This window comes from Ovis canadensis, chromosome 12 (genome assembly GCF_042477335.2).
Source record: "Ovis canadensis isolate MfBH-ARS-UI-01 breed Bighorn chromosome 12, ARS-UI_OviCan_v2, whole genome shotgun sequence".
Taxonomy (NCBI): Eukaryota; Metazoa; Chordata; class Mammalia; order Artiodactyla; family Bovidae; genus Ovis; species Ovis canadensis.
In genome coordinates, this window is record NC_091256.1 from 83865437 (window position 1) to 83890427 (window position 24991).

Consider the following 24991-nt stretch of genomic DNA (forward strand, 5'->3'; position numbering starts at 1 on the left):
TTCCTGGTTCTGTATTTTAACTGTGCTGATGGTTAGCGAAAGAAAAGGAAAAGAAGCACATTCGAAGTCACAATACACAATTTAGAAAACCTGCGGTTTCCGTGCTTGAACCACGAGGAGGTTGAGCGCCCAGCCACGTGGACCTCTGATTCGCCCCCTAGTGGTGGCTCCAGAGGTACAGCTATAAAGACGAAGGTGTTGCTGGGAAGTTGATGACTCAGACTTCTCATTTGCATACGCGTCATACCCTGCAGAGTACAATCTTTTCAGGCTTAAAATAATATTTTTTTTCAGCTCAACATTTCTAACTATGAGCAGTTTGCTTACACAATTCCTTGTTTAAACTTTAGGCAGGAAGTAACCCTTGGGATACCGAACCACCATCAGTGCAGTAGGGGTTGCAATTACTGGGAGGCGCAAGCTTAGCAAACTAACAGTATACTCTGGTTTCTCTTCATAATCGTATAAATCTTTCGCCTTTTACTAAAGATTTCCGTGGAGAGGAACAACCTTGAGTTAAACTAATTTTTTGAGGCCTTGTTTCCACAAGGCTGATCTTTGATGGTACAAAAAAGAGGACAGCTTTTGGTAAGAATAGCACTGTGATTTGGGTTTGTCAGCAGTGTGTTCTAGTCAATGTAGCTGGAGCTTTTCTGGTGGCTCAGACGGTAAAGCATCTACCTACAATGCAGGAGACCCGGGTTCAATCCTCTGGCCAGAAAAATTCCCCCGGAGACGAAAACAACCACCGGCCCAGGAGAATTCCCCAAAAAAGAACACCTGTCTAAGTGTGAACTTTACAAAGCAAGGCTCCATTGGGTATTTTTGTTTCTCAGAAGTGAAGTGAAGTCGCGCAGTCTGACTCTTTGCAACCCCATGGTCCAGACTCCTCAGTCTATGGGGTTTTCCAGGCAAGAGTACTGGAGTGGGTTGCCATTCTCTTCTCCAGAGGATCTTCCCAACCCAGGGATCGAACCCGGGTCTCCTGCAATGTAGGCAGACGCTTTACCGTCTGAGCCACCAGGGAAGTCCTGTAAAAATATCTGTAAAACTGTAAAAATATCACAGGTTTAAGTCACGTGAGTTATACCAGGTAAAGTCTGGACTTGCCAGTTATTGGTGGTTCCTATCAGACACACTAAAACAACTTGAAAATCATTTCTCTTCTCTACCCTATATAAAGTCAAGAGTGCAAACACATGGGGAATATGGAGAGGTTAACATGGAAACTTATATTACCGTATGTAAAATGTACAGCCAACTGGTATTGGCTGTATCACTCAGGGAACTCCTACCCAGGGGGGTTTATAGGGGACATATATATATACCTATGGCTGACCTCATGTTGATGTTTGGCAGAAACCAACACAATTCTATAAAGTGATTATCTTTCAATTAAAAATTAATTTTAAATGGGTGGGGCGGGGCGGGCGGGGCGGGGCGGGGCGGGGCGGGCGGGGCGGGGCGGGGCGGGGCGGGGCGGGCGGGGCGGGGCGGGGCGGGGCGGGGCCAACTAGAATAGGAAAAAGGAGTTTAAAATGGCAGTGGCCAAAAGGCAAAGAAAAAAAAGCCTAAGAAGATTTGGGGCCAGAGAACCTCAGATGAAACAAACAGCCCTCCTGGCCAGCCCAGTTTACAGGACAGGCTCCTGGGGAGGAGACAAAACATATAAAAAAAGGAGCCAATATTGAGCCTCTCCTATTTTGAGGCTGGCCTGCCCTCACACCTCAAGGGTACTATGTTTTTTGGAATAAAACGGAGCTGTAACCAAGCTGTAACACTGGTCCAACACTTCAAATCTTAGCTGCAGCAAGACATAAGGGAGGAAATCACACACTTCCCCCAACAGGGGTTTCAAGAAGGAGGGGATATATGTATACCTATGGCCGATTCATGTTGATGTTTGGCAGAAACCGACATAATTCTATAAAGCAATTATCTTTCAATTAAAAATAAAATTAATTTTTTAAAGTAACTCAAAAAAAAAATATATATATATATACACACACACACACTCTCAGTGATGGCCCTGAGGACCCCTTCAAAGGCCCTATATGAATCTACAGGTTGGAGAACTTCAGGGCACCTGACATCAAACAGATTGTTTCTCTGTCCATCATGTCACAGTGTTACAGGGAAGAATAAAATCTGACTTCATGTGTTTACTTTAACCTTTGCTTCCTGTTGCTTTTGTTTACTGAAAGGATCCTGTCTGTACAAAATGGTGTGCCTGCGCCTCCGGAACCTTGCCCCTCTGCCTGAATGTTAAACCAAAATGCCTTTCTTTTATCCAGGGCAACACCCTGACCCTCTCTACACCTATGAATGGCTGCAAGAAATAAGAAACACATCTCCTCCCCCAGGATGGCCATTCCGAGATTTACAGAATTAATGGCCTTTGTACTTCCTCACCTCCTCCCCCTCTAGCACCTGATAAGATGGTTACTTGGCGACCTTAGGCTGTCCTCTTCTCAGCCTGCCAGCTTTCCGAATAAAGTTGTATTCCTTGCCTCAACACCTTATCTGATTTATTGGTCTGACGTGTTGCAAGCAAATTGAGCTTCGCTTCCGTTCAGTCACTCAGTCCTGTCCGACTCTTTGCGACCCCATGGACGGCAGCACGCCAGGCCTCCCTGTTCATCACTAACTCCCGGAGTTTACCCAAACTCATGCCCATTGAGTCGGTGATGCCATCCAACCGTCTCATCTTCTGTTGAGCTTAGACTCAGTAAAAATATCCATGGAAGTAACACTCTGTGCATGGTTCAGTTCAGTCGCTCAGTCATGTTCGACTCTTTGCGACCCCATGAATCGCAGCACACCAGGCCTCCCTGTCCATCACCAACTCCCAGAGTCCACTCAGACTCATGTCCATCGAGTCAGTGATGCCATCCAGCCATCTCATCCTCTGTCGTCCCCTTCTCCTCCTGCCCCCAATCCCTCCGAGCATCAAAGTCTTTTCCAATGAGTCAACTCTTCGCATGAGGTGTCTCCTAAAAGAAAAGGAGCCCCTAAAATGACCTCATTGGGCCCATGAGACGGACAGGTATGAACCAGTTTCCACCACCTGCCTAACAAATGTCTACACGTGTGACTGAATTTAGCTGGAGAACTGCCTTCATGAAACCCAGGAGCAAAATTATGATGGAATAACCCTCACTTATCTTGAATTTTTCAGCAGCCACTGTGATCCTCAAAGTAGCTTCAGTCAGTTCCGCACACAGAGATGCCACCCTTCACATCTCCCACGGGCCCATGATCTCACTGTTATCCGGAGGCTGCTTCTAATTTCTTTTTTAACAGACTTATCATCTGTCATGTCATGATTTTAAAAGGTAGTAACCTTCTTAAGAATGGTGACAGGCACCACTTTTAGGGGATGTACTGGGAGAAGGAAGTGTTTCCGCTTCTCCCCACTCCCCCACATCTCTCCCCAGCTTTCAGCTCCAAGCCTCACTGAACTCTGCTCCTCCTACCCTCAGAACCCCATCTGTTGGAGCACTTACGTAGGATGTGTTGTGTAAACAACCTCATCTACCCCACGGGACTGTTCTTAAAGATCAGTTCAGTTGCTCAGTTGTGTTTGATTCTTTGCGACCCCATGGACTGCAGCATGCCAGGCTTCCCTGTCCATCACCAACTCCCAGAGTCTACTCAAACTCATGTCCATCAAGTCGGTGGTACCATCCAACCATCTCATCCTCTGTCGTCTCCTTCTCCTCCTGCCTTCAATCTCTCCCAGCATCAGGGTCTTTTCCAATGAGTCAGTTCTTCGCATCTAGTAGCCAAAGTATTGGATCTTCAGCTTTAGCATCAGTCCTTCCAATGAGTATTCAGGACTGATTTCCTTTAGGACGGACTGTTTGGATTTCCTTGCAGTCCAAGGGACTCTGAAGAATCTTCTCCAACACCACAGTTCAAAAGCATCAGTTTTTCAGCACTCAGCTTTCTTTATATTTATAGTCCAACTCTTACATCCATACATGACTACTGGAAAAACCATAGCCTTGACTAGACGGACCTCTGTTAACAAAGTAATGTCTCTGCTTTTGAACATGCTATCTAGGTTGCTCATAGCTTTTCTTCCAAGGAGCAAGCATCTTTTAATTTCATGGCTGCAATCACTATCTGCAGTGATTTTGGAAGCCAAGATAATAAAGTCTGTCACTGTTTCCATTGTTTCCCCATCTATTTGCCATGAAGTGATGGGACCGGATGCCATGAGCTTCGTTTTTTGCATACTGATTTTTAAGCCAGCTTTTCACTTTCCTCTTTCACTTTCATCAAGAGGCTCTTTAGTTCCTCTTTGCTTTCTGCCATAAGGGTGGTATCATCTGCATATCTGAGGTTATTGATGTTTCTCCCAGCAATCTTGATTCCAGCTTGTGCTTCATCCAGCCTGGCAATTCACATGATGTACTCTGCATATAAGTTAAATAAGCAGGGTGACAATATACAACTTTGACGCTCCTTTCTCAATTTGGAACCAGTCTGGTTTTCCATGTCAGCTTCTAACTGTTGCTTCTTGACCAGTATACAGATTTCTCAGGAGGCATCTGGCATCATCTTTTAGGATTTGAAAAACAACACCCAGTTCTTAAAGCTGCTGCTGCTGCTGCTAAGTCACTTCAGTTGTGTCCAACTCTGTGCGACCCCATAGATGGCAGCCCACCAGGCTCCCCCGTCCCTGGGATTCTCCAGGCAAGAACACTGGAGTGGGTTGCCATTTCCTTCTCCAATGCATGAAAGTGAAAAGCGAAAGGGAAGTCGCTCAGACGTGTCTGACTCTAGCGACCCCATGGACTGCAGCCTACCAGGCTCCTCCATCCATGGGATTTTCCAGGAAAAAGTACTGGAGTGGGGTGCCATTGCCTTCTCTGGTTCTTAAAGCTAACAGTGCCCAAATACAGAATCCACATTCCACAAGGTCTGAGCTAGCATCTGAATGGTCCCAGTCAGAAATTCAGCTCCAGACATGGCCACAATTCAAACGATTTCAATACTGGTATCTAAAGCTGCATGTGAGAGTTTACTAGCTTGTCTTTCTCCTAACACTCCCTCCCATGCTTCTCTGTCCCTTCACTTCAAAGTTCTGCCCCTCCATCAGACTAGCAGGGTGTCTGCTCCAGCCCACAGAGTAGAACTGCCAAAGCTCAGATGAATCCTTCCTACAAGGTACTTGTTGGAGAACCTCAAAACAGAGAACAGGTTCAGTGGCAGATTTTGTACCTGCCACTAAATAAATGTTTGCACATGTGGCAGAATTCAGATCTGGACTCTTTCCTTCCGATGTATCGCTTGGCCGCAAGACTGTAGGCGCGGAAGATATTTTAATTCTCCCACCTCCAAATACCAGGAGCTACAAAGGGTGAAAGCAAAGAAGGTGACACACAGTCCTTCTGTTCAAGGTTCAGGTCAGATCCACCTCCTCCAGGAAACCCTCCCTGTCATTCCAAGGTTAGAAATTCTCCCAGAAACTTTTGGCTATACCAACCAGTATACTTCCCAGGTGGCGCCAGTGGTAAAGAACCCACCTGCCAATGCAGGGAGACGTAAGAGACACAGGTTCGATCCCCAGGTTGGGAAGATCCCCTGGAGGAGGGCATGGCAACCCACTCCAGTACCCTTGCCTGGAGAATCCCATGGACAGAGGAGCGTGGCGGGCTACGGTCCACGGGGTCACAAAGGGTCAGACACTAATGAAGTGACTCAGCACACAGGAACATAACAACCCGAGACACTCATACAAACGGAAATACTCTGGAAAAGGTAATGCAAATGCTAATTCTCAGGCAGGACAGACAAATAGGGCCGGTCATCCTAGCTGTGTACACCTGCTGTCTCTGCAGCTTGACTGACACTGCTGCCCTTGGTTAAATAACCAGACATCATCCTTACAAAAAGGACACGGCAGCCTGGCATTCTTGGGTGGAGTATAAGCTTCCTGAGGAGAGGAACCATGCTTCTCACTTCCCTCAGCCCACAGAACCTACTGCAAACCAGATGGTTAGCAAAGAATTCGTAAACTGACTGGTTTGTGGTTGAGAAATTTCTCACAATTCCAAATCTATATCACCACCTCAAGATGTTACTAAGTATTCATGGAGAACCTCTCCCTCTCTCTTACACACACACACACACACATCTGATCTTCTAGTTCTGCAGGGCTAAATCCTTGGTTCTAACTTCACCTTATCTTCTCCTGGCTCCTTCAAGAACCTTTGAATGAAATAAATCATATTTTCCACGAGCTAGAAGATATAAAAAAAGAGAGGAGGGCTGAGCAGGGGACTTAGCGGCTGAGCTAATAACGCAAATCTGATGTTTATCCGTCTGCACTGCAGACCCTATTTTTACACAAGGCAGAGCCTCCCTTTCCTGCCCTCCCCGGGAAATCACTCTTTCCCCCACCTGGCTGCAAATCTCCAACACATCAAGGACATCCAGCGGCGGGTGGGGGTGAGACTAGATGAGAGACGGCGCGCTGGCAGGTTAAGGGCAGGAGTTCTTTGTGTTGACAAGAGGGATTCAAGCCCAACGTATGCTCGGGGCCCTTTCTCCCATCACTAGTCCGTGGGCTTCTTCCCCCCCCCCATTTGGAGACACCCCCCCCCCAGCCCCTTCTCTCTCTTCCTGGGCTGGCATAGGACACAGGACTCTGCCTCTGTTGAGCAGCCCCTCTGTGAAAGGGCAAAGCTGCGTAAAATCCAATTTTCTGATACTAAGGACAGGCTGAAAATTCACATGCACAGCCAAACCACTTATTAATCTGTCCCCATATGATGGAGGGAGGCAGAGACATAACCAGCACACCAGAATTGTCTTTGAGGAGCTACGGCTTAAGGAAAAATGAGGGAAGGCCTACATTGTCTAAACCCGCCAGACGTTAGACACGTGGAACTCGGCAAGCATTGCCAAGGGACCAGTGTTCCTGCACAGCAAGTCCCGACCAGCCAGGCGTGTCCACCTTCCAACAGCCACTCCTGAATGCCTACTCTGTGTCAGGCAGAGATGAAAGATCCTCCTATGTCTAAAAGAGGTAACTCCTGGGACTTCCCTGGTGGTCCAGCAGCTAAGACTCTGTGCTCCCGGTGCAGGAGGCCTGCGTTCAATCGCTCACCAGGGAGCTGGATCCCGCGAGGGTTCACGCATGGCAACTACAGATCCACACGCCCGCAACGAAGACCCGGTGCAGTCACAAAAATAAATACGTAACACCGGCTCGGGACGGAGTCGTAGGAATAGAGCTCGTGGGAGGGAGAAGCCCACGCCAGCAGGGGGACGAGCCAGGAAGCGGCATCAGGGAAGGTTCCACGCGGGCTGCTCCTCCAGCAGGAGGGAGGCGCCCACCAGTCTGCATGAAGATCACAGGGAGGAACATCAAGATGTCCCTGGGGAATGTCAGACGGTCCTATTACTTGGAAGCTCAGAGGGACCACACAGGAGCTGAGGCTGCTGGAACAAGGCCGGGCCAGTGGACAAATGGAAAGGGGCTGAATGTCAGCCTCAGAGCATGGGCTTGACATGGTAAGAAATGAGGACCCGTGCGTGGGTTCTGAGCACCATTGGGGCTAGTGGTAAAGACCCCGCCTGCCAATACAGGAGATTTAAGAGTGGCAGGTTCGATCCCTGGATCAGGAAGATCCCCCTGGAGGAGGGCATGGCTACCCACTCCAGTATTCTTGCCTGAAGAATCCCGTGGACAGAGGAGCCTGAAGGGTTACAGGCCACAGGGTTGTAAAGAGTCAGACACGACTGAAGCAACTTAGCACACAAGCCTGAGCTCTACCTTCCAGAGTGTTAACTCCAGGGATATGCAAACTCTGAGTGGGATAGATCAGGAGAGACAGGCAAGGCAGGGAAAGCACAGGGCTCCTGAGAGAGGCCTCAGAAGAAACGCCAATGCCCTCACTCCCTTCAGTAACCATCCTCTGCTTCTGAGTACAGTCCAGACTCCACATACGGGACCCGATGGCCTTTATGCTCCAGACTCTATCTTGTATCATTTCTTCCTCTCACATGCGACCTCCCAGCCAGGCTGACTGACTCTCTGAAATCCAGTCTCTATGCCTGCTATTCCCTTCTTTCCCATCTCTCCCCAATACCTCACCTCTGATCCCTGTGCGTCTGGACGACAGGCAGCTTCTGTTTCTCCATGCCCAGCGAGTGGTTACATCACTTACCTCACTGCCTCAGCATCACTGCCCCCTGAATTTAAGGCCCAGTGAGGACAGAGACAGAGCCTGGAAGGTCACAGCCTCCTAGTACCCAGCCTGGAAGCCTCTTACACAGTAGCCACTCAAGGAATACTTGTTAAATGATTCAGCACAGAGCTTTCTGGGTTTTTTTTTTTTTGGGGGGGGGGGGTTGGTATCAAAATATAAACTAATTTATAAGTAACCGAATGTTAAAATTTTGATGGATAAAACTTGAGTAGCTAAAAATTGTGTCTTTACTTCAGAAACAACCTTTTCTCTCTTAATATTCAAAGACATTAGTGGTCAAGCTTCCTTCTCTGACTTGTCTTTTATTTCTAACCTTCTGGCAGGCACTGAAAATTCCTCTCTGATTTTACTTCTGAAAGAACTTATTTACAAGAGGACCCCAGTTTCAGAACTTTCACAGGAAGAGGTGTCCTCAGGAAAGAAATGAGTAATTGATTACATGCAAGAATTGTAATTGATTATATGCAAAATCCTTCCTAATATATCAGGCTTTGGAGAGCTCCTTTCAGTAGGAACCACCTCCTTCTAGATTGAAATGTTCCTCTGTAGAACATTATCTCCTTGCTAGAGAGGGGGGAATCAACAAATCCTAGCTCTAAAGCAAGCATGTCATCAACCATGGAAGGACAAAATGATGACCACAGCATGGACTGGGGGTCCACTCTGTACCAAGCACGTACATGCTGGGTGGTTTTTTTTGTATATATTTTTTTTTTATTTGGCTGTGTTAGGTCTTACTTGCAGCACTCAGGATATCTGACCTTCACTGTGTCATGTGGCATGTGGAATCTAATTCCCCATCCAGGGATTGAACCTGGGCCCCCTACATTGACAGCAGAGTCTTAGAGCCCACCAGCGAAGTTCCCATGCTGGGTGTTTTATATCCATTATCTCTTTCTCTACAACGAGACCTCCCATGCCCATATTCCAAAACAGGAAACTAAGGCTCAAATGGGGTAAATGATTTTCCAAAGTGGAGCAAACTGCAGTTTAAACTCAAGTCCATCCAACCCCAAACCTGTGCTCTTTCCATTATGCCAACTATCTTGAATCAGAAATAAATATAAAGGGAAAAAAATTCATGACAACACAGCTCAACATAGAGCTTCATTCACGAATGATCAGTTGATTCAGAGCCTACTGTCTGGAGACACCAAGCAAGAAACACAGCCACTAAAATGTCTTCTTTATATTCTTAGGGCATGGAGCAAGAATGTTAGGCGGGGGGTGGGGGGTGGGGGGTTGCGAATGGAACCAGCAAACACCAAGACAGATGGCCAGAACTGGAAAGGCGTCGAGCTCGACTCCTCCCTGACCACACACAGGCTCCTGCACACGACCGCTCCAGGAAGGAAGCCACTGGAGCCCATGCGGGCAGGCACTGCCAAGCCTGGAAGGAGAGACGTCACAAAACAGGAGGCACACACCACAGCATATGGAATCTCAACAGTCCTTGAGAGCTGCAGCTACCGCCCCTGGCCTCTTGGCGAAAGCAAGCAGCTTTACTCTGATGGAATGACAAGACCCAGCGGTATTCCTGGTTTGGGCTACAATCAATCCTCCAAACTCTACCCTTAAGCAACAACTGGGGGGACTGTGGTCAGGCCCAACACCATTTCACTGTCCCAAAGCTTCGCTTTGAGTCACCATCACCCTAACACACTCATCCCCTTTCCAAAAACAGTTCTTCCTCTGGAAGTACATCTTCGCTGCTGGGGACCTTGCCAAGCCCGGCCATTCTGAGGCGCTCAGCTGAAGGTCGTCCTCCTCTTCCAGAAGCAGGGGGGTGCCGCCTGTGCCCGCAGGGGTGCCTCCGTGTTCTGACTGTCAACACTGTCCCACCTAGCGTTTACCTATGCGTCTATTTAGGTGCCCTTAGGACTGACGCATTTTACTCCAATGGTGCAGTCTGGCACAGTGTTCCTCACTCTTTCCTGCAGTTACATTCAGTAAAATACTCACCAACTCTGTTCCAGGTACTGAAGATACAGGACTGATTAAATCCCAGCCCTGCCCTGTGGGACTCACAGTCTGGCAGAGGATGGGTAATACAAGACAAAAGTTGTGCAAATATACTTATCATAATAGTGTAAAGATGCGATCCGAGGCATCCGTGCACATCACCCTGCTCACTTCCTTCATATCATTTAGCTCAATCTGTGGCTGTCACGTTTATTTCTTTATTTATGGTCGGTCTGTCCCCAGTAGGAGACCCTGGGACCGGAGCCTTGTCTGTCTGGCTCACTGCTGTGTCCCCAGCACCCCGTATGGGCTTGTGCACAGAACACATTCATTAAAAGCTGCATTTGTGGAAGGTGATACAAAGAGAGGCAGAGAAGGGCTGGGAACTATGAGCATGAAGCCCAGTTTAGAGGTCCAGGTAAAAATTCCACAACAGCAGACACCGGAGCTCAGATGAGAAGCAAGAGTGCAGACCTGAGAGGGAAGAGGTGAGGCCCGAGCCAGAGGAGGGAACGAGAGGAGCAAAGGGAAGGAACGGCCGAACCAGCATGACAGAGCCCTTCTCTGTTACTGTGGTGGCTGTTCACAAAGAGAGGCAGTTCTGTCCTTAGGGGACATGCAGCAATGCCTGAAGCCACTAGCAACTGTCATGACTTGGAACAGCAGGGACTCCGGGCATCCAGAATCCAGGGATGCGGCTCAACACCTTACAAGTTACAGAATAGCTCCCCACCCCGCCCTGCCCGCCATCTACAACAGTGGATGCCAACCGTGCTGAGGTCTGGCAATATTTAAAGGACATGAAAACTCCCTTCCAAAGTTCACCATTTCTAGTCACACCTAATACTTTTTTTATTAGAATTTGGATCAGAATAGCATTTGCTTGTCCCCTCGCATAACCTCCAAAGGAAACACTCAGAGCCAATGGCGCTTTTATTTTAGCTGAAATGAGGCTTTTAGCAGACACCAGTGGACCTCCTGTTGCTACATATGGCCCCTGGGTCTATTTCATGGTCTTCTCCAAGCACACAGAATCAATTTCCTTTGTCTGTTGGCGACCCACCCTGACTCATCACTTTCCCTCTACATTCTAAGACTCCAAACTACCCACTCCCTATGCAGGGTAATGAGACACAGAAAGATGAGGCTAAGAGGGGCTCAACAGCATCAAACGAACGGACAGACGGATGGCCAGGCGGACAGAGGGACAGAGACCTTTCAGAATAGAACTTTGGAACCTTGGAACATTTTAGGTTCACTGAAAAGCTGAAACTCCAATACTCTGGCCACCTGATACAAAGAACTGACTCATTGGAAAAGACCCTGATGCTGGGAAAGATTGAGGGCAGGAGGAGAAGGGGATGACAGAGGATGACACGGTTGGATGGCATCACCAACTGAATGGACACGAGTTTAAGCAAGCTCCTGGAGTTGGTGATGGACAGGGAGGCCTGGCGGGCTGCGGTCCACGGGATCGCAGAGAGTCAGACACGACTGAGCAACTGAACTGAACTTGGAACTTTTCCCTGGGCCTTGCACACTTTTCCCCAAAGGCAGAGTCGGCCTGAATGCTGACACCCACTGACCGTGCCCATCACAGCGGCCTGTCACAAAGAATGCACAGAAGAGGTCACGTCCCCAGGACTCTAAAGCCTGGGCAGGAAGTCAAGCAGCTGAGCGTGACAGAATGGCAGGAATGGCGGGAGCTGGGAAGTCAGTGCAGACAAGGGCCCTCTGTCCAGGGGTTCCAACAGCAACACCCAGGAGGGCTGAGCCTGCAACAGTGAAATCCGTGGGGCCTGACCCTCCTTCAGCTTCTCACAGGAAAAGTCTCTTAGTCTAAATGAGTTTACTTGTTTGTGTCCCCGGCAAACAATTCGTTATTATCTGAAATGTCTGAATGATGACTCGAAAATTTAAGAAAGAAAAAAATGTCACCATCTTTTTCTGTTGCAAGAAACCCAACAGCGGCATATTTCTAAAGAGTAGATTCAAGACGCGCACAAGGACTAGCTCCCACTGTAACCAGAGCCGGGACCCTGTGGGGCCTTCACAGGACAGACCCCTCCCTGCATCCCACGTCCTCCACCTGCCTCTTGTCTGTAGGAAAGCTTTAGCCAGAGAGTAAGTCTAATCAGAGACATGAGAAAAATGCAAAAAAAACAAAGTATAGTCAGACAAAGCAAAACAATGATAGTTTACCCACTAGACAAAGTCAAGGATCTCCCATTTCTTCACAAAGTCTATAGATAAGAGTCTGAGCCGTATCTTTCGAGCTGTTTTGCAGATACTGAAACCCCCACCGGGTGGAAGAAGGGAACTGTGCTGCCTGCAAGCACAGAGACCCCAGGCCAGCTGGAACCAGAAGGTTGACGATGTTGACTCTCGCTTGCCTTGCCACCAGCAGAAGCGCTACCTGTCACCTCTAGGAAAGCAACAGCAGCCACCCTGCCTGCTGTCTAAGTAGGCACAATGAGCTGCAGAGGAGGGGAAGTGAGCCAGCTCACTGCTGCCATGAAACCAGAGAGCAGAGAGGTGGGCGATGCCCAGCACACCCTGCAGGATGGCCAGGGCCACTAAAGGCGGGAAGGAAGCGGGTCTATAGTTGCCCACAGTTGGCACAGGGAGTGTCCAGGCCCCCACATACGAACAAGTTCCATTCCGAGAGTGTGCGCATGAATATAATTTGTTCGCAAGCCCAACAAAGCTAGCCTGGGTACCCAGCTAACACAAGTGGCTATACAGTACTGCATTATAATAGGTTTATAATACTTTTCACACAAATAATATGTAAAAAAGCAAACACAAATAGAGAAAACATTTTTTTAATCTTACAGGATTCTTACAGACATGTACACTAACTTGCGTGATTGGACATGCCAACACAAGCTGGCATCTTTCAAAGTTTGCAGCTTGAAGGGTCATATGTAGGGGACTTACTGTATGGCTAGATCAGGAAGGAATTTTCTCATCTTTACAAAAGGGAAATTGGTTACTGACCCACACGTCTAGTATTCTGGGAGGAGAACATGAGGCAACATACAGATGGAGCGTGCAGAATGCCCATACTCCACGTCGTGTGCGCACACCTTTCTCAACAAGAAAGGTATTTAATTTCCAGTCACTGCTGAGTACCATGCCTGGGCCAACGCCAAATACAAAAGTGATGCAAAATATCGAGATCAGGTTTGAAAACTGAAAAGGTTTTATCATTGATCCACTTTGTACCTTCTTTAATCCTCCGAATAAAGTGTCAGTCTCCAGGTCAAATTCTCGGTCCAGCTCCTCTTCATGTTCTGACGAGAAAAACAGGGTCTGTTAGTCAACAAATCTAAATAAAACTGCGTTGGTTTAATAGGAGAGGCATTAAAAGAAACTGGCATACAGCCTGGAAAAGCTGCCTCTGGACTGAGCTATAAGCATGGAGAGGTGTCACACTCCTTCATTTCTGTGACCTCGGTTCCTGGAAAAACAAGGGGCTGATGGCAACATCCCTTTAGCTTGCCATAAGGGTCACAAAAGGAGAGGGACCAAGAGTGAAAGTTCCCGGTGCAGGGGACCACAGGAGGGATGAGGGCAAATGCCTCACCTGCACAGATGGTGAAAAAAGGTTTTGAACAGACCGTGGCACAAAATGATGGTGATCACAGCCTATCGCATAATGCTAACAAGATCACTGATGGACTTATATAATGGTAATACATATGCTTATAAATGAACAGTACAATTGGTTTAAAACAAAAAATATTTTAAAACTTTCATTCAAATAATGTTTAAAAATGAACAATAACCAGGCACAGTGTGAAATAGCAGGAAGGAAGCAGAACATGACCGGCACGGCTACTGCCCTCCTGGGACTTGCTGTATCCTGGGTAAGAGACACAAACAAGCAATAAGAAACTACAGCGATGCTGATGGATGCCGTGTGTGGGAGGTGAGGACGCTCAGCTGCGGGGCTGAGTCTGGGGTCTAAGTGACTGACCCCTCCGGGTGTCTATGTGGGTTCCCCTAGTGGCTCAGATGGTAAGGGGTCTGCCCGCAGTGCAAGAGACCTGGGTTCAACTCCCTTCCCCTTGGAGAAGGGAATGGCAACCCACTCCAGTACTCTTCACCGAAGAATCCCAGGGACAGAGGAGCCTGGTGGGCTACAATCCATGGATTACAGAGTCAGACACGACTGAGCAACTACCTCTCTCACACACACACACACACACACACACACACACATGATGTCTAATAGGCAGCTGGATGGAGCTCAAAAGAGTGCCTCAGCTGGAGGGAAAGACTTAGAAAAGTCCTCGGTATAAGGGCAGTGATGAAGCCTCCAGAGATGGCTGGGATCGACTAAAAGGGCACAGACTGCATAGACAAGAAGAAAAAAAAATCCAGTTCTTATCAGACCAACAAACAAACAAAAAACACAGAAGACCACGAGGGAGAACCAAGAAAGATCAAAGGAAACCTGACTTCATAATCCTGAAATGATGCTGGTTTCGGAGTAGGGTCAAAGGGCAGATGTACACACACACTCGAAGCGAACAGCAGCTCCAGCCTCCAAGCGCAGGCAGCACTGCCTCCAGGGAAGACAGAAAAGGAAGCGCACGGAGCACTGGGCCCAGGGCCCCCAGGCCCCAGCTCTAGGTCAGCTCACACTGAATTCCACGAGGTGCAGGAGGTGGCGTGGCAGTGTGTGGTTGCCCCGGTCCTTTCTGTTGCAGCTGCACACGTGCCACACTGGGTAGGTATATGTGTGTGGTGGTGTACACAGACTCAAGTCCCAGGAAACCAACCCAGAACCACCAGCAAGCTGCAACAACCCAGCACAGCAGCAGGTCCCTCTGAACGCTATCAATAAGAAGGGGCAAAACCCCTCTGCTTTCTTGCCTCCTCTCTTTCGGTTTCACTTTCCTACAAAGTGCAACCTCCAGAAACATCAGAATTACGCAGAATTGAAACAAAGCAAAAAATTGGAGTTCTTTTCTCCTAAGGGTACATTCCAAAGCATAGAAGTGTCGGCAGAAAGCGCCAGACGCCCCCAGGTTAGGACACATCGCCCTCTAGTGGGGAAAAAAGGAATCGTATGCAGACAGGAGAATCAAGATGAAACCCTGTCCTGCCACTGTCCAGCTGAAATACTATGTGAGACATATTTATAATTTTAACATTTTTAGTAGCCACACTGTAAAAAGAAAAAAAGACAAAAATTTAAGGTGAAATTAATTTCAATATATCTTATTTATCCCAATATATCCAAATATTATTTCAACATGGAATCAACGCTAAACAATTACACAATTCCTTTTTCTTCCTAATTCTTCAAAACTCCACGGACACATTATCCTTAAAGCACATCTCATTCTGAAGCAGTCACATCCCAGGAGCTCACCTGTGGCTACGGTTACGACAGTACCGTCCTAGACCAAAATCCTCCCTCAGCTTTTGGAGAATTTCTACCAGTCACTGAAGGAAACGAGGCTCAAAATAGCCTGGAGTTAAGACTCCCCTCCAGGCCCTCCCCACCATTCTGTGCAAAACAAAGAACTCTCTCACCCGAAGAAAAAAATGGACATTAAGGTTGATTACACTCAGCTCCCAGCCGGTCCAGCCTCTGGCTGATCTCCAGAATTCCTTGCCCAGCCGTTTAAGAGAGAACTACTCCGAACCACCTTGGAGAAGAACAGACCCCCTAAAGACAGCAGAGTTCCTCATATATGCCTATATATACTTACTCTTTTTTGGGGTTAGTGCTGCAGCTCTAATACCGATTAGTATTCACAAATCTGACTGCTGCCCCTTCTCACTTCATTAAAGGTTCCTAGAAAGTGCTGGTCTTGTTCTTTTTCTGAACCTCACCTTTTCTAACTCCCTTACCTTACAGTGACCTTTGTCTGATTTCTCGACACAAACAAATGCTGTATGACATACATTACAACATAAATCCATCCGTGATACTTTGGTGATCACTGTCTCCAGACTGTCTTGATTCAGCTGAAATGCATTGCTATAGGATTCAGCTGACCTAGGTACTCTTGCCTGGAAAATCCCATGGATGGAGGAGCCCGGTAGGCTGCAGTCCATGGGGTCGCCAAAGTCGGACACGACTGAGTGACTTCACTTTCACTTTTCACTTTCATGCATTGGAGAAGGAAATGGCAACCCACTCCGGTGCTCTTGCCTGGAGAATCCCAGGGACGGGCGAGCCTGGTGGGCTGCTGTCTATGGGGTCGCACAGAGTCGGACACGACTGAAGTGACTTAGCAGCAGCAGCAGGAGAATGGAAGCTGCCAAGCAGCAGCAGGAGGTCTTTCTGGAAAACAGTGACGGCCCTTAGAACTTCTCTGATTCTACCTTCTTAGGTGAGGGACCTCCTGGGCAAGAGATTTCATCGTAACTCACACATTCTTCAGGGTTGCCCTCGTGGCTCAGATGGTAAAAAATCTGCCTGCAATGTAGGCGACCTGGGTTAAATCCTTGGGTTGGGAAAATCTTCTGGAGGAGGACATGGCAATCCACTCCAGCACTCTTGCCTGGAGAATTCCATGGACAGAGGGGCCTGGCGGGTTACAGTCCATGGGGTCGCAAAGAGTCGGACACAACTGAGCAACACCCTTTCACACTCTTTTAAGCAAAAGTACACTGCAAACAGAAACCAGCTTTCTTTGGCTGAGTGATTTTTCTCCACACCACACAGGCCTGTGAGCAGAGCCAGCCCTTTCTTCTAGATGCCCTGGCTCCACTTCCCAAAGTTCTGCGCTGTACAGAACTGCCTGAGCGCACAGAAAGGAAGCACTTTCGACAGATGAGCACTCAGTATTAAGTCTGCTGTTGATTCTCCCCCAGCCCTCCGCCACCAACCACCGCCTGACAAAAGGATACACCAAAGCCCCATTCCACCTACTGAGAAGATCTGCATTTTAAGGGCTGGTGTAAACTGTTCACTTAAAGCCTGTAACTAAACTACCCCTTTCACCATCAACCGTTTGATGAGAAATCAATTCTGGGGTGCGCAGGGGTAATTAGAGACTGTAATCTCTAACTGTTGTAAAAAGCAAAGGAAATACACACACACAGACACACACACAGACACACACAGACACACACACAGATATACACACACACACACACACACACACACACACCCTCATCTGACTCAAGCCACTGCTAGAGACTAGCATGCCCAATTGTGGCTTATCTGTCCTTCAAATGCTTCTAGCATTTGAGGAATTCCATTCAGCTCCTAGGGATTGTTCTTTCTCTAGGAAGCTGGTAGCTGTAGAAGAATGTGGTGGTGAATGAGAGTGGAGAAGGGAGCAGAAAGGATGGGCTTCTAAAGATAAGAGAATCTAACAGTAAGCAGCTCTCAGATGTGCTCACAGACGCGACCACAGGCAAGAGACGAGGTGCTGGTTTTCCCATGAGATGGTCCAAGGGCCTCCTCTCCTCTATACCAGTTTCCACTCAGGGAACGAAGAAAAGTGGTTTAAAAATAGCCCAAGTAAACACATATCATATATGTAAATAGGGTGCAAAGCAACATAGGACAAAAATGACCTTCAAACCTCCACCACAGACAGAGCAGTTCATCTACAGCTCCTTAGGAAGTCTGGGGTCTACCCAGACAGGCACCAGGCATGCAATTTGCATGGGAATCCTTAGGGCTTCCCGGAGAGGCAGAAGCCCCAGCCTGAGATGGAGACGCTCCAGCAGAGAGCAATGCATAAGCTATGTCCTTGTGTTTGATCCAACACGGAGCACCCTGAGGGGTGCCTTCAAAAGCCCTCCAGCCCCGCCCTGTCCAGAGGTTTATCTCTGGCACTAAGAAAGCAGATTCTCTGCTGGCCCCCACGAGCCCCTCCCCGCAATATCAGCCTAGGAAGAAAACACCGGTGTAAGCCTGAGAGGAAGGAGTGGGCCAGGAGACTCAGAATCCCAGGAGGAAGGCAGGGAGTTGACAATCTGCCACAACCCTGGCCACGAGTAACATAGGAAAGTGTTAGCTGCCCAGTCGTGGCCAACTCTTTGCAACCCCATGGACTATAGCCCACCAGGCTCCTCTGTCCATGGGATTCTCCAGGCAAGAACACTGGAGTGGGTCGCCATGCCCTCCTGCAGAAGATCTTCCCAACCCAGGGATCAAACCTGGGTCTCCTGCATTGCAGGCAGATTCTTTACCACTGAGCCACTAGGGAAGCCACACAGAAAACAAAGGTCAAGTATAACATGCAGCCCTTCCAGATTGCATGTTTGGAGCCTCAACTGAGTCATAACACCCACTATCCTTGCTGGATATCTAGACAGGCTTGCCTCCTGCAGGGCCTAGGCACTTGGGTCCTTCCACAAGGCTTTACTAACTGACAGGACCCTAGCGGCCCTCTCCATGGGCACCGAGCTCCCTGGTTCCAAGGGCAAGGCCAGCTGTTCAAACACAGGATTGGTAGCCTTCATGCCCATCCTGAACGGGGCCCCATATAACTAACCAGCCATCTTGCAACCAAACTCCTCTAATCACAAAAGTAAGCGGCAAAAATTACTTCCAGATTGGCAAAGCCCATCCTTCACGAGAGGTCCGTGTGTTAAATAAACATGAAAGAATTCATCTATCAATGAGCTGCTGTATCCTTTTCTCACTAGCTGGGATTAGTGACAAGTGATAAGAGTAGGCGTGCAAAGGAATTTGCATCCCACTTTAAGACCACCTACTACTATGTATGTATGTATGTGTATGTATATATATATATATATATATAAGAGAAAGAAAAACTGGAGGCAGTAATTCAAATAATTTGCTCCATATTTGCTTAAATATCAGGGCTCCCTGGTGTCACAGAGTTTATCTGGAAAAACATTAATTGCTTGTCACTGAAGATTAAAGAAATGAAAATAAAATATCTGTGAAATAACTTAATAAAAAGCACAGTTCCTTTTATAAAATGTCTTTAACTGCAACTTTTCAGGAAGACAGCTATTCCATGAGAGGTGAGCCTGGGCTCTGTGAACCCAAATGACCTAAGATAGCTGCTGTTCATGAGAAAGTAATCACCAATAACAGAAAAATGGCAGAATTTATAAATAAATCCAAGAGCTTGTTCTTCAAAGAGAGAATCAATCTATCAAATAGACAAAACCTTTAGTAAATTTCCTAAAACAAGAGAAATGAGACAGGTGGGATTCAAGACATTCTAAGAATATGATATACAACCGTATGTCACTACATTTGAAAACGTCAATGAAATTGAAAAATAAAATGCCACTGACTTGAGAAGAAAACCTAAATAAACCAAGAATCCTGAAAGATACTGAAAAGTTTTTAATGAATCTACTTAAAAAGAGGCTTCACGGCTAGACAGATTTACAAGTGAATAACATCAAAATCTGACGCTGCTAAGCCGTTCCATGTTACGAGAGGGGGAGCGTCCTCATTCATTTCAGAAAGTTGATAAAATGCTGATGCTGAAATCTGCAGATGAAACAACAAACCTGTAGGCCAACTAATCTCATTTCAAAATTATTAATATTTTTTAAACAAGGAAATAAGCAGTGTATTTAAGAATACCCTAGTCACAGTAGGTTTGTTATAGGAATCCATATAAACCATATTGGAAAAATCTTTAAGTGATATTGTTAGGCAGGCAGAACAGGGAAAAGGAGTCCAAAATGGTGGTGGCTACAGAGAAGGAAGGCAAAAGCCCGCGAAAACGAAACAGAAGAAGGTCCAAGGACTGGAGTGAGGACCTCAGGTGAAACAAGCAACACTCCTGGCTGGCCCAGTTTACATAGGACAGGCCCAGGGAGAGATAAACATATAAACAGAGGAGCCAGAGCCAGCGCTCTCCCTCCCTCCCGGACGCTGGGGCGCTCTTCTCCTGTGTCTTTAGATCGACGTGCCCTCACGCCTCAAAGATGGATTTTCCTGCTATCTTCTAAATAAAATAGAGCTGTAACACTGAGCTGTAACACTGATTTGTCTAAGAACTATACCACGGTCCATTTGAGACCTGAGAGCTATAACACGGTCTATCCAAGACCTGAGAGCTGTGACTCGCCGAGGGGCCTTTGATGTCCGTCACTCCAAATCTCTGTTGTGACGAGACAAGGAATCGAGGAACATACACTCGCGTGACAATATCAATAGGTTGAGAAGGAAAACTATGTGATCATCTGAATAGGTACTTTAAAAAATGGATAAAATTCAACATATATTGCTTATCTTAAAACTTTAGTAAAAGGGAGCAAAGTATACCTTAACATGATTTTTTCCCCAGACCAAAGCTTATTCAGTTATCACTAAGAGTAAAGCAATATACAGATTTCCATTAATGTAAGGATTAAAATAAGCATAGCATTCTTTTCCAAATACTACATTGTTCCAGTAGTCCTGGTTAAGTAATAACAGATGAAGCAAAAAGTGAACATTGCTCAGTGGCGTCCGACTCTTTGCGACCCCATGGACTATACAGTCCATGGAGTTCTCCAGGCCAGAATACTGGAGTGGGTAACCTATCCCTTCTCCAGTGGATCTTCCCAACCCAGGAATCAAACCAGGGTCTCCTGCATTGCAGGCAGATTCTTTATCAACTGAGCCATCAGGGAAGCCCCAGATGAAGCAGAACCACTATCATTACATATGGATGATATTATCTAAATAGAAAACCAGGAGAATCAAATCATAAACGTCAAACACTAAGAGAATTAAATAACTGTTGTAACATAAAATAGAGAAATCAAAACAAACACCTTTACTACAGACCAGACATAATCAGCTAGAAATTACAGAAAATACAACTAGAAAACATCCCAATTACAAAAGGAAAAAAAAGACTTAGAAACAGTCTTAACAGGAATTTTAACAGGCCCTATTATGAAGACACCATGAACTTTTACTAAGGGAAATAAGAGAAACCTTGAGAAAAAAAATACCATACTCCTTGATGAAAAGACACAATGTTGCAAGATTTTAAATTATTTAATGACATTTTTTTCAAACGTGACAATTTCAAACACATATCTGGAAGAGTAAATCAGTAAGAACAGCTAAGAATGGAAATAAAGAAAAAAGAGTGGTAACTTACTCCACCAGATACTCAGACATTCAAAAAGCAAAAATAATTAAAACAGCACAGTACTGATGTAAGAACTGATTGAAAAATCAATGAGACAGAAGAGACAGCCCCCAGAAAAGACAGCCCCCAAATTGTGTGTGTGCACATGTGTGTGTGTGTATACATAAAAGAATTTAGTACATGCTCAAGACTGCATTAAAATTCAGTAAAGAAAGACTTACAGTGTTCAGTTATCTAGGTGGGAAAATAAATAATTCAACTCTTCACCTCATACCATATATCAAATACACGTGAGATGGACTGAAGAATAAAGGCTGAGACTACAATAAGGTAGACATCCTCCAACAGAAAGAGTGTTAATTGACACAGAATTCCTGGAGAACGATCTGGGTGTATCTATCAAGAACCTTAAAATCTTTTTCATGTAGTTTGACTCTGTAATTCCTCTTCTGGAAATCCTTCTGAGAAAAACAATCAGACACAAGAGTATAAACAGATTTCTCACAAAATAAACAAGCATTCAACTCATGAAGCTGAAATGAGGAAGAGCAGAGCAAATCTAAAGAAACAATAAGTAAGTAAGTAAGTAAGTAAAGTCGATCAGTTGTGTCCAACTCTTTGCAACCCCATGGACTGTAGCCTACCAGGCTCCTCCCTCCATGGGATTCTCCAGGCAACAGTACTGGAGTGGGTTGCCATAAGGAAGGGAATAATCAGATAAGGGCAGAAATCAATAGGTTGGAAAAGAAAAAGAAACAACTGAGAAACTTAACAAAGCCAAAGCTGAAAAGATTAGTAAGATCTCTAACACAATTGATCAAAGGAAAAAAAAAAATAGGAGGGAGGGAGAACAAAAGAGGAAGGGAGGGATGGAGTGAAGGAGAAGATGCAAATAAATACAATATATAAAGAGAGAAAAGCCAACTAGAGAAACAAACAAAAATTTAATGAGTATTATGAACCACTATATACTAATCAAGTTGAAAACCTCCATAAAATGCACAGATCTCTAGAAAGCTACAAAATGTCAAAAAGGGGCACAAGAAGAAATAGAAATTTTGAGTATAAACCAATAGGCAGCAAAATGAAACAGCAGGCTAAGACTTTCCCTTCCAGATGTCTTTCCAGGTGATCGCCTATCACCAGGGGTTTTTCTCTGATGAGAATTCAACTGTTTTCATCTCAAGGACTGCATTCAGCTGATATGGACAACAAAACTTCATGGTCCTCTCTCACGCAGAGGCATTCATTCTTTCAAGGTTACTGCATGGCTCATTGTAGCTTTCCTCAAATTAAGTGCAATCAGAGAGACATAAAAGTAATTTCTACATATTCTAAACCATAAGACACAAACGTAATGCAGTAGGTCTGGATGAGCTCCCATTCTCCAGAATACCAGGAGAGAGGTCACCCAGCACAGATCACCACCACCCTCCCCACCCGCAACAGCACCCCCAAGCACTTCCATATGACTTTGAGATGCTCTAAGAAGACTTTTGGTAGAGTTGGGAGGAAGGATGTGTGTGTGTGTTCTGTTCAGTCCCTGCTGTTGATTTACTAAGAGATCCCATTTGACTAGGGCTGTTAAAATCAGTCTGCTATCCCTCATGGTTGGACAACCCTGCTACTGCTGATGAGGAAGAAAACAGTAAATCAGACACCACCTCTGTGCCCAGAGAAGTCAGCCATGCAAATGTCCCCTGGTGGCATTTCACTTAACAAATAAGCTTTGAGCTTTTAATATGTTCTAGGCCCTGTATTTCGGAGAAGGCAATGGCACCCCACTCCAGTACTCTTGCCTGGAAAGTCCCATGGACGGAGGAGCCTGGTGAGCTGGGGTCCATGGGGTCGCTAAGAGTCGGACAGGACTGAGCGACTTCACTTTCACTTTTCACTTTCCTGCATTGGAGAAGGCAATGGCAACCCACTCCAGTGTTCTCACCTGGAGAACCCCAGCGATGGCGGAGCCTGGTGGGCTGATGTCTATGGGGTCGCACAGAGTTGGACACGACTAAAGTGACTTAGCAGCAGCAGCAGCAGGCCCTGTATTTGCTTCAGAGACAAACACTCCAAAAAATTTCATAGAAGAGAGTTTTCCCAGTGGACCTATTTCCATAATGTGGGTTAAGCAGCACTTTTTCCTGAATCAGACAGTAAGACACGGAGCCAAGAAGACTCAGCATCGCACCACTGAACACACTTTGGCAGGGGGATCTGGTTTCTGTGAGCTGCATGGGCAAAGGCATTAGAGGAAGAAGGCATTCCTTGGGAGTGGCCACACACTTTGGCACTGACATTAAAAGACAAAGGCATGAAAGATAAAAGAAGCCCCAGGCTAGGGTGTGGTCAGTAAGAAGGCAAACAGGACATAGCCTCTGGATCAACCCAGGTGTAAAATAGTTTTGTACCCTCCACAGAAGGGTCCTGTCCCACCTCTGTCCCAGTAGCTTTCTCCACAGAGAAAGGAAAAGTTTTATTCCAGTGAGTTGAAATCTTAAGGTTTGAAGTTTTACCATACAAAGGATAAAAGAGCTTCCCCTATAACGCAAGCCACTTTAGGAAATTAAATTATCAACAAACATGAGTGGCAGAACAGAATAAAATATTGGGTCTAGTGTTGGACAAAACTGTTCCATCATTTTTCAGATGTGTGGCCTTGGACAAGTTATGTTTTTCAACTTTGGTATCCCTGTTTGGGTAAAGAACTGTAATACTCGTTGTGGTAGAGGCTCCTAAAGTTGACCACCATCAATCCCTTCTCTCCCTGTCTATGGCTCCAGCCATAAAAAGCCATAGTCTTTTTTCTGCTTGAATCCAAACTGGCCCTAAGATTTCCTTTGACCAATAAATGAGGGAGAAGTGACATACCACTTTCTAGGTTGTATTCTAAGAGATCTGCAGCTTCTGGTTTTACACACACGCAGTGCTCCTTCTTGAAAGCCATGTGGAGAGCCATGTACAGAGAACCATAGCATTCCAGCTGACGGCCTCCAGCTGAGCTCTCGACTGATACCCAGTCATGTGAGTGAGCCATCTTGGACATTTCAGCCTACCTCAGCCACCAGATGACTGCGGCCCAGCTAACACACAAAGCAGGAGCGCTGCCCAGCTAGGTCCAATCCAGATTTATTAAAAACAAAGTCTCACAGGACGTGAAAATCAGTCCATGCAATCCGTCACAACAGACTAAAGAAAAACCACATGAACATATCAGTAGATGCACAAAAACCACTGAAAAAAGAAATGCAATACCCATTTAGGACTTAAAACTCCCAGCAAACTAGAAATAAGAGAGGACCCTTCTTAACTGGGTGAAGAAATTTGCAAAAACCTACTAACATCATACTTAATGGTGAGTAGCTAGAAGCTTTCCTGCTCAGATCAGGAAAAGGGAAGGATGTTCCTTCTCACCACTGTACTGGAAATCTTGCTAATGCAATAAGGAGAAGAAAATGAAATAGAAGGTAAGCAGAATGTCAAGAAGAAATAAAATTGTCTTTGTATACAGATAACATGATTCTCTATCTAGAATAAACAAAGAATCAACCTAAAAACTCCTGGAACTAATAAGCAATTGTAACAAAGTTATAGGATACAAGGTTAATATACAAAATTCAATGGCTTTACTATATATCAGTAATGAACAAGTAAAATTTGAAATTAAAAACAGCACCTTCAAAATATAATATTTAAGTAACAAAATATGTGTGTTATATGAGGAAAACAACAAAACTCTGACAAATG

The 24991-nt window shown here is 46.1% G+C and overlaps 1 protein-coding gene and 1 non-coding gene across 3 annotated transcripts in view; one reads left to right on the top strand and one right to left on the bottom strand.

Moving 5' to 3' along the window:
* HHAT (hedgehog acyltransferase) overlaps positions 1-24991 on the bottom strand; it is a 373409-nt gene that overhangs the window by 327239 nt on the left and 21179 nt on the right. For both annotated transcript variants that reach the window (XM_069544234.1, XM_069544235.1), the window contains exon 3: positions 13416-13483. In XM_069544234.1, the coding sequence (XP_069400335.1) occupies positions 13416-13483 (68 nt within the window). The remainder of the gene's footprint in view (positions 1-13415; positions 13484-24991) is intronic.
* LOC138416721 (U5 spliceosomal RNA) lies at positions 439-553 on the top strand. The gene has a single exon (XR_011247837.1). It is a non-coding gene; the product is annotated as a U5 spliceosomal RNA (small nuclear RNA).